The sequence below is a fragment of the Aptenodytes forsteri genome, unplaced genomic scaffold, assembly GCF_000699145.1.
Source record: "Aptenodytes forsteri isolate BGI_AS27 unplaced genomic scaffold, ASM69914v1 Scaffold397, whole genome shotgun sequence".
Lineage (NCBI taxonomy): Eukaryota > Metazoa > Chordata > Aves > Sphenisciformes > Spheniscidae > Aptenodytes > Aptenodytes forsteri.
In genome coordinates, this window is record NW_008794417.1 from 212395 (window position 1) to 225922 (window position 13528).

The following is a 13528-nucleotide window of genomic DNA, read 5'->3' on the forward strand; positions in this document are numbered from 1 at the left end:
AGGTGGTGGATGCCCCACCCCTGGAAACCTTCAAGGTCAGGTTGGACGGGGCTCTGAGCAAGCTGATCTAGTTGAAGATGTCCCTGCCCACGGCAGAGGGTTTGGACTAGATGACCTTTAGAGGTCCCTTCCAACCCAAAGTATTCTATGATTCTATGATTCTATGACCATATACGTTGTGCATTATAGAGCTCCCAACCCACTTCTCACCTTGATGGCTTCTACAGAATCATATTTGTCCAGTTTGTTGATATGGTTGGTAATGCTGGTGTTTAGAGGAGCTGGTGACACAGGATGGATGACAGTTGCATCATGGGACTGTTGTTGGTATCGTTGGCAGTAAGTGTAAACAAGCAGCGTAAGGAGGCAACCAAGTATTGAGCTACTTAATCCCACTGCAATCATGTGAAACATGTTGAACTCTGCAGAGTAGAGAGCAGAAGACAATCTTATTTTTAAGGAAGTAGCAATAAAAGCTTAAGCTTGGGCAAAAATGTAGACAAGTGCTTGATTCAAATAAGGATAAGGGAAATTTCATGTCTTTCCCAGAAACATCTCAGCTGCAATGGTTTATCCCTGCAGTAGCAAATGCACTGTACTTCCCTGAAGGGATCATTATAAGAATCTTAGATACCCATACATCTCTGTAAGTATTAAGACTGAAGATTTTTGAAAGATGCTTAAACAAGTTCAGAACCCAAATAACAGATGAATGAATTGCATTTTGTATGTTTGAATAGTTCAGCAAAATTTCTTTCTTCAGACTGTATAACAAAGCCTTTTTATATATAAATTATGTATATAATGTACATACATAGCTTTTTTTCATTGAACTACAGTATCACCTCCTCTGCTGTTCTTCTAGTTCTTTCTCTTACACATAGTGACTTGTGGCAGAATAAACAAAATCCTGATATCTTTGAATCACAATCCTAATTTCCCTGAAATGTTTTCCGTATTCCCTTTAGTTGGTGCATGTCCCAGAAGCAGTGGCATACATTTTTTCCATCCCCTGCTTTGATTCTTGCTGGGTCTCACTGTTTCTTTGTCTTTGATATATGGCCAACTTGTTCCCTTCTCCAGCCTTCAGAATTTTTTCTATATGGAAGGGTGGGGTGAGGAAGAAACAGTAGTGTTTTAGGGGAAAATGGGAAGGGGGCGGAAGAGAGACACTCCTTAAAGCTCAGTGTGCTTTTAACCATAGCAGCCAGAGAGTGCAAAGTCAACAACTCAGAACCCAGCACTCTCCTGTCTGCTCTGCCCTTCAAAGATACTATGGGATCAGACAGTGGGAAACCCTCTCCACCTGCGCAAGGATTAAAACTGAGAGGAAGCTCATTGCTGCATGAAACTGTAGAAGGGAATCTACAGCACAATCGTGCCCTGACGTTCCTGAACAGAGATATCGGGTCAGATGGGGCACCAGTAGGATTAGCTGGAAATAAACAAATTACACTGCTTTTCACTGTTATTTCGAACTGGAGCTGTGCTTTTTGATTAACAAAGAAGTATCAGTGAGAAGCTCATGTTGGAAATTTCATCTTAACATTACTGAAAATTTGTTTGTGGTTGCCTACATGCACAAACGAAAGATTTTAAACTGAAAGACTGGCACCAGTCTGAAAAACACCTGTTAACGTTTTTCACTGTAATACAGAAAAATGGTCCAGCACATGGGTCCCATTTTTGGCAAATGCCTAAGGTAGGAGCTTTACATGCCTACTGCGCATTTAGAAACACAAACAAATATTTAGGTGACTAGGTTGACTACCCCAATATATAAATTTTCACTGAGATATCCTTCTACACTTCTATGAGAATTTCCCACTGTTGCAGAACTTGCCAAAATGTTTTCAATGTACCACTGCTAATTAGAAAAAAAATCAAATCACATTATCCTGGCTCCCATAACAAGTTACCATGCACACTAGCACCCTTGCATAACCCCTGTGTTTTCATTGTCCCTTATTAGGTTAAAAATGCAGCTTATCTGTGCCTGGAAGAATACTAGAACCGGCCAGAGCTATTACCATGACGACACAGACTAAGCGTGATAGCTCAGCACAAAAAAATGGTCATTTTTCCTTTTTCTTCTTCTTATTGTTTGGGGTTTTTTTAACAGTTTTCTCTTTCAAGATTTATTTTGCTAGCATCAGGACTCTCTGGAATGGAACTTTTTTTTTACTTTTTAGTTTTGTCTTCGGCAGCGAAGCTGAAAATGTGTCCCAGATACAGTCTGAGCTATTAAATGAGTTAGCAGGCTGGCTTTCTGCTATTCATTTGGAGTCCCAAAAAGATTTGTGAAATTATTATCCTGAAAAAGGTGGAGCAACTTTACAAATTTTGACCTACTGATAACTAGCTTATAATAGGAATTTCGTTTTGAGACAAGGGTGACTGCCATACTGAAAAAGAAGAAAATACAAACATCCAGTAATACATGTTCTTGTCTCAAAGGTGAGCAATGGCAGATGGATATTTAATGAGAAATCCTGTAGTAACTACATCTCTTTTTCTGCACGAGTGTAAATAATGAGAATGCGGCATTGAGAAGGTAGAATAAAACTAAGAGAGTGCAAAAGGTGAAACAAAAGGAAAAAATGGGGAATCAATATTTCAGCATTTAATGCACATCTAGAGCTGAAAAGCTTACCGCCACATCGTTTTTCTTCTATGCTGCTGGATCGTGCCACTGATATTTCTAGAAAAATAAATAAACCGCTTATTCCAAGGAGAAAAAATATTACAGAGAACTACTAGTTTGATTAACACAGTAAGGATTTAAAAATTTATTCTACTACATTCACTCCAAATCCAAAGTAAAAAAGATTTTGACTATGTGGTAGAATTAACAAAAAGGTCCCATGACATCTTCAGGTTCCTTAGTTTCCCAAGCAAAAGCAGCAACATATTTAATTCTTGCCTCAAAACATCTCTGGAATTAAAAAGATGAAGTGCACATGAAAACATTCTTTGTGGAGTTTAAGCATGTTGAGAAAGCACTGATTTTCTGAATAGTAAAATTAATGAGAGTCTAATTACCTTGTGATCAAATGGGCTCATTACTTCTAAAATCACATCTAGCACTAGTGAGAGAAGAGGGAATTTATGAATCTTCAAAAAAGATGACTGCCAATTTCATGGGTCTCAATTGTAAACTAATAAAATGTAATTCCAGCCTGTATCCTTACCATTTTGACTTTGGAAACATTCTGAATAAATATTGAATAAAATCTGTTGGCAATCAAGTTTTCCCACTCTTTACTTCAGAACCATGGCTTCTGTGAAGGGACGTCCTGCCTTACAAACCTCTTGAACCTCTCTGAAACAGTCAATGATCATGTGGATATGGGTGGGGTAACTGACACTGTCTACCTGGATTTCAAAAAAGCTTTTAAGTTCCTTGTCAAAGGCTTTCCAAGCAACAAATGAGATGAGGGAAAAGACAGAAAACAGGGCAGTACTATGTGCCCAGTTCTTACAAGGGAGGAAGGTTACCACTTCTACAGGGACCTAGGCTTTTCAGCAGAGCTAGAAAAGCAGGAGGCAGATGTGGGTTTGAAGATTGCTGATGATACAAAGTCAAGGTAGCATGGACAAGGGCATGCTGTGAAGAGCTGCAGAAGTGCCCTACAAAACTAGGCAATAAAATAACAAATGAAACAGAAGGTAGATCAGTATAAAGTAATATATACAGTAGAACGCCATCCTGGTTTCACATATAAAATGGTGGGCTGTGAGCTGACCATTACTACTCATGAGTGAGACTGGGGGTTTATGACAAATTGTTCCATGAAAATATCAGCTTAGTGCTCAGAAGCAATCAAAGAGGCAAACCAAGCCTCTAGGTTTGGTACCTACCTCTTGCTAGGTACTACCAAGAAAGCAATAGTGAATAGGACAGGATATCAGCATCATGGCACTTTACAAACCCATGTGCTGTCCACACCATGAACACTGTGTGCAGCTCTGGTTTTCCCATCTAAGGATGTCTCTAGTAGAACTAAAAACAGACCAGAGAAGGTCAGCAATGATGGCCACAGGTATGCAATAGCTTCTGTATGAGGAATAACAGAGTAGGCTCTCCGCCAAAAGATGATCCACATGCAGCTACTGCTAAAGGGATCACAATTTTTTACCTTTCTTCACATGCTAAATCAATACTATTTTCAAAATGAGAAAGTATCAGACCTGACAGAACAGCACTCTCACAGAGAGTTAAAGGCTGAGAGCATACTTTGTCTGGTTGAGACTGTTAATTCACAATCCAAACAAAAAGCAGAAAAAAATGTACCAGAAAACCATAAAGCTCTGCAAGGTAATGTTGGTAAGGACTAACTCTGGAAACACAGGAGCAGCAATGACGAGGAGGAGTAATTTTTGCACTCTGCAAGAATCACTCTATGTACTAAGTTCTGTAAAGGAACAGAGCTAAGGTAAGCAGGAGGAGGAGGAGACAACATGAGGGTGGACATGCCAGCACACTAGCTGAGGAAAGGAGGGAGGTAAATTAGAAAAAGAAAGAGAAGTTAGGAGGGAGGGAGGGAGGGAGGGAGGGAGGGAGAGAACTCTGAGTCGGAGGACCTGGAAGAGTGAAAGCAAGCTGAGCGATCCCAAGAGAGCAAGCTAGTTTGCCTAAGGTGAGCGTAATGGGCATGACCTTATCTGCTGTGATATGGGTAATTTGAGGAGGAGTGGCAAACAAACCAGAAGGGTGAGAGAAGAGGTGGCTCATTTCAGATTCTGAAAATGCCTACTTTCCAAAGCAAGATGTAGCGCTTATATTGGATTAAGCAGGGGATTCACAGAATGTGAATATTAACGGAGCTGCTTCAAAAGCCTGAGAAAAAGGGGGAAATATAATGTGGGAGTTTTTGCTTTCACACTGACGTTTTTCACATTGGTTTTGGAGGAAAAAATAGTATTTGGGAGTTAAAGCATTATGCACCATCCATAAAAACAGTGTTTAAATTTGTTGATTTCTTTGTTATATTGTACTATACTGTACCGCATAGTCACAGAAAAAAAAGGTTGCTGTACTGAGTAAACATAATTGCATTTCAAATGATACATTAAAATGTAAATTTCTCTGTCTATGAATAGACTGCTAGCTTTTTTTAATGTACACAGGCGGAAAGATGACTGTTAACAGCAGTGCAATGTGGCCACCCATACTGTTGCGTGGATTTAAATGACTGCTGTGATTTAAAAAAAAAAAAGAGTACAGTCATGAGTTTCGATAAATGCTATAGAATAATACATGACGTGACTATCCGTCAGGTACTTAGTGTTAATGGGGGAGACAAGGACCTGGGGCACAGTTAATAGTATTTATCTTTCTAAGCAGTTATTAATTTAAGGGACTCTGTGAAATGATTTCCAGATTAACTACCACAGCACCAACTTTTATATATGCAAACCACAAAACCTAGAGGAATGTTTCTCTAATAACCCCAAAGTCTCAAAAACACATAAATTAAAGAGCAAACTATTTCTCCTAGCTGTCTGTAGCCATCCCTGCACCCTGCTACCAAGTAGGAGGGGAGGGACCTGCTGAATGCTGTGACAGTGACTAACCAAAGTCCCAGGCGTGACAGCAGGGACAGCTCCACAGCACTCTGTGCCATGAGGCAGACTTTCATGAAGACACTAGATCTAGCAACATCGGCTCTACATAGTAGACCAACACACTTTGGCTGACAAAAGGCAAGTCCTGTGCCAGCTCTCCTCTCTGCACAGTGCAGTCTGGAACAGTACTACGCATCGCTCCTGAAACGTTGAGAGATTTCACTAATCTTTCAAGGAGCAGGCTGATCTCACCTGGTATAAAGTTGGAGTCCAAAGCACAGGCTCGGCTCTCGGTGGTGTTGCCCGTGCACTGGCTGCCCACAGGAAACAAAATGATGCACTGACGAATGCGGAACTGGAAGCCAGACGAGTCGCAGTCGGACCACTCGGACCACTCGGACCAGCTGTCTGCAACAGGCAGAGAGGGACACAGGCAGACGCTGCAATTAAATGCTTCAAGTACACCAAGTGAGAGAGAAATAGCCTGTATTTCTGAATTATGACAGAAGGCTTCATCCCCAGCTACCACCAACTAGCAGAGGACAGCTCTTTCAGTACGATAAAATAAAGGCAGTTCAGCTTTGGCAAAAGTCTCTGAAATGTGGAGTGTGATGGTAAATTTGTCACAGATGTATTATGGCTTTGGCTTCTGCTGCGGCCTTTGTGTGTGGAAGTGAGAAGCTGGAGGGATTCTGTGGTGGTGACTGAAAGAGCGATTGCTGTGGAGTTAATTCCAGTCTAGGTTGTTAGGGTGGACAATGACACTGTCTTTTTTTTATGAACCTGACAAGTAGCAATGAGAGCTGTAAGAGTATGTATTCCAGGTCTGAAACAGGATGTTTATTTAACCACAAAAATAGTAGTATCTTGCAGATATGGTTGGGGTTTTTTTGGTTTTAGCTTTTGTTATTTCAGGTCCATTTCTTTGCTGTAGATAGATCTCATCAAATATTCTCACCTTCTCTTCCCCATTCAGTTCATTATCAGCTTCTATTGTTTCTCTACATTTCTTCCTCTGCCTATGTAGTTTTGATTAAGACATTTTTATTTCATGCCTGTGTGATCTCAGAATACTTCCCTTAAATAAAGTGAATTGATCTCATTCCCATGAGGTGCTGCGAGTTTACTGAGCTCAGCTTTCTTACAATTCAAGCACAAGTCTTGCCTTCATAGCAATCTTCTGAGTTTGGCATGTATAGTAGAAGACAGAGCTCAGTTAAACATTTTTCTTTCTTGTGTTGGCTTTCTCACTGAGGTATGTTTTATGGTTTTGATACGCATTAAATAGTCCTAGTGTGCCAAACCAGTTTTGTTTCTACTTCAAAATTCTAATTGATTTTACGTCACTATGAAGCAAATTTACAAATTTCATTTTGCTTCAAATAAAAAAGTATATATTAACCTAGTTTTGTTTCAAGTTAGATTGAAGAACATTAAAATTTGTGAATAATTTGGAAAATTCATGAAGGTTAGGTACACTTTTTATGAATTGGGCGGAAAGTCAGGAAAGCCTTGTACTGTTTTGGGGCCCTTTCAATACATTGCATAAATCCAGCATACAAGGTTCACATTTACTCATTACCTTCCCCTTGGCCATAGAGGAAAAGGTTAAAACTCTTAGTCATCTAAAATTTAACAGATTCTAACAGGAGTATTTGAGATCACAGTCTTGAAAAATGTCAAGCAATATATGCTTTCCATGACAATGTTGGACATTCACTTCCTAACCAATAGTATGGTAAAAAGAAATGGATGGAGGAGATGGACCTAACTTCAGCACAGAAAATCTCAAGCCGTGGTCCTGGAACAATTTCAAGACAGTATAAGCGTGCTGGTTAGAGACAGGAGCAACCAGTCCTAGCAGTCTGTTGTTCAGATGCATGTCATCACTTGTGGAGTTGTTCATAAAACAGATTTACTCAGCAGCTCATGTAAGAACCTGGATATCGATATTTATGAACAATTAGCAACTGTCTGGATGGGGCCTCCTTTGAGCAACAGAGCAAATACCTTGACACAAGCAGCTGATGTCAAACAGTAGGATCTTGTTATTGTGAGGAGCAAGAATACTCAGCTCTGTCCTTCAGCTCTTCTGCTTCCTAGGAGAGGTCTTGGGAGGACCTCATTTGCAGAGTGGGTAGTAGGAGCATGGAGGCAGATGATATAATGTAGTTGGATCCTAATTCAGTGGGGTAGGAGAGCTGAGGTGGGAGTCAAGCAAATGGAGCAGGCTTCTTCCTGCTTATATAGTGTGGCACGGCCAGGAGCTGCTGTTGTCACCACCAGTGTCAGCTGCTGGACCTAGGTAAACTAAGTACATGGATCCTTACCTTAAATATTTGGTAACAATAAAGCCCTGCTTGTTCAAGTTTAAAGGAATGCTGCTCATTACAAATCTTGGCCCAGCTCTCGTCGGTGGCAGAGAGCATGCTTAAGCCAGAGCCGATACTCTTCCCCAGTCCTGGTATAATTGGGATATACGCAGCAGCTGCCAAAATGCTCGTGAGCATCCTAAATGCAGCTTGTTGGCTGATGCACTCTGCAGCCTCGTCTTGTCCAATGTGCTTTTGGCCCACCAGGTTCCTTGCTGAAGGGGCTACATCCTGTGATAAAATAGGAACCTCCGAGCACGTGTAGATCATGCTAGGTTACATACTGGTGGCTGGGCAAGGCTACTGTTCCAGCCTGCCCTTTAGGCATGGGTCTTCTGTCAAGGTGTTTTGAGCAGGGGGTCCTATAAAAGACACTATGTGCATTGGGACCTTCCCACATATGCAACACAGGGCATCTCCCTCCCATCCTGGAGTCCCATGGTGCCGCCCAGGCGCTACAGCACAGGTAGTCAGTGGGTCTGGTGCCATGCTGATCAGCTCCGTCTGGCACACAGAATCACAGAAGAGGAGAGAGGGGACATTAGTGCACGTTTGAGAAGGGTGGACATCCCTGCAACGGTGGATCCTGGTACCAAACCTGTGTTTTGAGGAGTGCCACTGTTAGGAGCTCAGAGAGTCACACAGAAGTAAGGCACCCAAGACTGACAGATGTATCATTTCACATTGGCAGACCTGCCCTTTGTGGAGCCTCTATCTCTGTCATCACGGAGAGGCTGAACCCATAGCTTTGGCATGCACTTCTACAGACTCAGTAATCCTGCCTCATCCTTTTGATTTCTTTAACTTCAAAGTATCTGAGGCTCTCCACCTCAGGCAGGCTCCTCTCAACTTGCTCCTCAGTTCTTTGCAAAAGTCACGAGAATGGAAAAGAGAGGGTGGATGGGAGAGGTGTTTAATCTGGAACTGCTTTTCACCTCTAACACAGCAAGGCTTACTCAGATGTCATGTTTTCTTCCTACAGAGTCTTGGCTGGCCTTTGAAGCCAGGTTAAGTCCAAGCAGTTCCTGAAAGATCCCTTGGTCAAGAAGGCACCTCAGAAAGATCAGGCCACCCACCAGTTTGTAAAATTATAAATTTCTTTCACACAGAACTACACCCTAATTTCTAAATGCTCAACTGCTTTATCCATTATTTGCATGTGTGAGTTAGCAATTCAAGGATAGAATATATTTTCCCCTCTTACAGAAGCAGTAAATACTTTCAGTATAAAATACTGCTTTATTCAGTGCATTAGAGACACCGTTGCAACTAATTACACTTACTGATAAGCAGCCTATAAACCACTACTGATCAATAGTGCAGGGCTTCCATTCATATTAATGCGATTGCATTCGGATAAATTAAAAGAAAAAACACGAACGCAGTGATACAGCTTTTAAAATGAAAGACGAGAAAAACTGATGTAACAGCCGGTTAAGACACAAGTCTGTTACTTTCTTTTAAGTGCATACTTGCATACTTTCAGTTGGATTTGCCATTAACCCTCCATATCCTCAAAAAATCCTTAGTATCAGGATTCCAGAAATTTTAGTTTTCTGCTGGTTTTGTTTGGCCAAAGAAAAAAGTACTATTTAAAATTCCAAGAAATCTTTACTCTTTTCACAACTTAAGAAACATTATAAATAATTTCCATTTTTGCATATGCATTTCTGTGTTGGTTGGTTGTTCTTAGATTCCAAGTGTCACTACTATTCCCTTCCTATATTAAACATGCCACTCAAGCAGCGAATGTCACCAATGGTACTTCCAGATCTGCACAAGGAGGAACTGCTGGCCACATGATCCTCACTACAAGAAAATGACTCTGCAGGGATGCAGGAGTCTGTTCAAACTTGACATGTGTAGCACTGCAGTTATTTTTGTCCCATACCAATGTGAAATAAGAGCAGTACAAAAAAGTTTTGAAATCTGCATTGTAAACATGAGGCAAGGGCCATTCTCACAGCTAGTTGATGATACGCTGTTTCAAAAACCTATGGCAAATTTTCAGTGAGATTGAAATATTAATAAAACATCACAGAATGTGAGAAATACACTTCACCCTCTGAAATTTTATTGCTTTATAAAAGTTTTCACTTCCTTGAACCAAAATGAAACCAATCTCCTCCTCCTCCACCCCCCATCTACTCCAAAATTTGGCTAACAAGCAGGTCCAAATAAGATGGAGAGATTATTTATAAATGTTTGCAAACTGTCATTTCTAGAAAATGGTGGTAGAAAACAAATGCACAACAAGAGAAATCGCTACAATACTAGCACAACAAATGCACCAGTTCTGACCTTTTAAAGATGCCTTAAGGATCCCAAGGCAGCTATGTAACTTCTACATACAAATACATACTATTTGTCTCGAAAAATCAAATCATCAACTGATTTCTATGTTTGGGGGTTTTTTAAACACAATACAGAGTATTGCATCTGCTTTAATTTTGACAAAGTAGGTACTTTTATTCTGCTGCAAGACAGGCAGTGCCTAGAAAAGGAAATTAACTTAAATTGTAGTTCAGCACAGGTAATAGGATCCATAAATTCGAACTCATGGGGCTTGTGCCTTAACATGCACAGCCTCATCATATGAGCAGAAAACTTTTGCTATGAAGTCTAAGAGCTCGCAGTGAAGCAAGTAATACAATGTGGCATCAGAGCTGCTTATTTTTTTGTTGTTGCCTGTAATCCATTAATCAGCAATAAATGAAAACAGATTTTCCCACTGGCTTTTCACTAATGATTTTATCTGGGTTTGTATGGTTTTACTCTCTATTTGTCACTTAAATTTCATGAAAAAAATTAGTTTCCTTTAATATGGTCAAAAGGCAGAGTCAAAGTTACAGAAAAAGTCATGATCCATAATATAGTACAACTAACAGGAGTGCCGAGACATTTCATTTACTAAGTACTCCACCGTCATTTAAAAAGATGAAGTCTCTGCTCCTTAACATCCGAAGTTGAAGAAGGTATTTTACAAAGAGCGTTAAGGTTTGCTCTGTGTTTTATATGAAAACAGGGCAAACATTATCTACTTGAAGGACCTTCTGATAACACGTGTTGTTGAATATTAACCTCAGCAATTTGCTTGCTGTGAACATTTAGTGTTATAATAAATGCACTTCTTAGTGATATTGTTATTAAAAGTCTCCCAGGCTGTTTGCACGATCCACTTCAAATACTTTACAATTTTAGTTTATCCAGACCTGGAACCTGGTAACTTAAATTTTAATTTTTAAAGAGGGAGAGAGGAGGTAGTGTCCTGTAGGCTATATCCTGCTATTACTTGATTTAATGTGATTGTAGCATGTAAGAGCTGATTGTGCACTTCATAAGGGAGAGAAATTATTTGCTCCTAAATAATAGATCAAGGAGCACTATGTTGCCTAACTGTGAATGCCTTATTCTGTGGCACACAAACAACAAAGCTGCATCGGCTGATATATCATACCTGGACACGGCTGTGTGTTGCAGAGCGCTTCTTCAGTGTGCAGTCCAAGGCAGATATCTCCTCCGTATGCTGGTGCCGGGTTTGTGCAGGAGCGGGTTCTCATGTAATGCCCTCCTCCACAAGTTGCCGAGCACTTTGACCAAGATGACCAACAAGACCAGCCTCCATCCACTGAAAAGGCAGAAAATAATCATATTGTTCCGAGTTAATGTGTGACATGACATAATCCAACCCATCTTTCTCATATTCTGTGGATCCAACTCATGGTCTACTGAAATTATTGGACATTTTTAGGTGTCACTGAACATAGGCCCACAAATTTAATCTTACCACAATGCAATTTAATTTACATATTTTAAAAGCCACTGGTATACTGGGAAGTCATCCATATGAGACACTTCCAGTGGGTACCATAATAGCTTTAAGGCCAAAACTCTTTTCTTTTTCTTTTTCTTTTCTTTTCTCACTTGTGAGGAAATAAAATACCAAAGCTTGTTTAGCAGAAGTATTATATGCTCAAACTAATTTTTTATTCATAAAATAAAACTTAGCCCAATAATATCAACAGAGACTGAGGAATCCAGATTTTGTTTTGCAACTCAGGTGAGATTGCCTTAACCCTACAACCCATTTTAATTGATCTAACACAGTTGTAGGGTTTGATGGGCCAATATAATGTTACAATCTTAATGCAGCTCTCACATAGATGCCAGCTGCAGAACAATGGCAGTAGTTCAAAAAAGCAACAGACAAATGACAAAAAGGAGTTGCCACTTAAAGTTTCAAACACAGATTGTTGAAGAATTTTTTTTTTCCCCCATTAGTATTTACTGATTCAAGTATGTCAAACTGTCCTCCAGTCTGAGTTTTCACAACGTTCCTCTGAAACGTAGGCTGGATTTCACAGGAGCCCCATTTGTCAGACGGCTTTCGACACATGGCCGCTGGACAGGCTTCTAATGAAAGTTCACCTCATTGCCCACACTGGACTGGCTCCTTTGCAGCCACTGTTCTTAAAGCTACTGCTCCAGGGTGTATTTCTGGCATTTATGGCCATATTGCTGCCCATCTGCCAAAGGCTTCCTATCTGCAGCCACATGACAAAGTCAGATGTACTTCTCCCAGGGACAGCATTCCCTCTGCACAGAATCTCAGTATTTTGTTAATTTCTCTTTCAATTTTTTTTGGAGGGAAAAAAGGCACCAAAAGACTAAACTTTCAAAATGTTCATATCCTACAAAAAATTGATTTCTTTTCAAACCTCTATTTAAAGTGTTATCACTTGCTTTCTTAATACATAAGTAAGGAAATTATTTACCACGTCTGCAACTGATTAAAAGAAATACAGTGTGTGTAATTCAACTGACGCTAATAGATGAGACCCTAAGTATAATAAAGGCAATGTGCCAGTAAAGTTTTGGTTTACGACAGGGCCCTAAACTGAGCAGAAGTTTTGCCTTTTTTTCTCCCATCATTCACACCAGCAGTGGGCATTTTACCACACAAAACAGAAACTCATTATTGCCTACTTTTAAAAATACTAGGTAAGTACACGTTTTCTGTACACCATTTTTACAGCGCGCTCATTGAAGACATTCCTTGTAAGACTTTACTTCATGGTTTATTGAAACAATCGATTGTCACTGATGTCTCCAAAACATTCATCCAGCATTTCACAATGACTCCTTTTGATCCTTTCTGTTGAATTAATCAAACAGCCTTTCAAGAAGTAAACCAGTTTCCACTGGTTTATTGAAATGCTATTCCATAATTATCTCTTACCAAAAAAAAGGAGGTTCCAAATCTGAAAAAAATTAACTTACAATGAAAATAATATCTGTGCAGGATTTGTATTTACATTCTCTCTTAGATGGAGATGTAGAACATTAAAAAAATACTCATTTTATTTTGGTAGCACTGTATACCACAAATGCACCCATTGAATCAAGTAGAATGACTTCTATGCAAAGGCTGCAACAGTGAGAAAATGGGCTAGGAGAATGTGGTTATTTTGATATTAAAACCTACACGTGCATTTTTGAATGTACCTTCCAATACAACATACCCTCAGGTTCTCATCTGCTAATCAAACAGGTAATTCGCTAGTGCATACCTAAGGCTATTAACTAAT

At 39.9% G+C, this 13528-nt stretch overlaps 1 protein-coding gene across 1 annotated transcript in view; it reads right to left on the reverse strand.

Annotated features, from left to right (window-relative positions):
• LOC103907272 (semaphorin-5A) overlaps positions 1–13528 on the reverse strand; it is a gene marked incomplete at its 5' end in the record, with an annotated part of 172861 nt that overhangs the window by 7637 nt on the left and 151696 nt on the right. Inside the window, 4 exons of the mRNA XM_009289418.1 lie at positions 211–422; positions 2654–2701; positions 5821–5976; positions 11398–11568. Of these exons, the coding sequence (XP_009287693.1) occupies positions 211–422; positions 2654–2701; positions 5821–5976; positions 11398–11568 (587 nt within the window). The remainder of the gene's footprint in view (positions 1–210; positions 423–2653; positions 2702–5820; positions 5977–11397; positions 11569–13528) is intronic.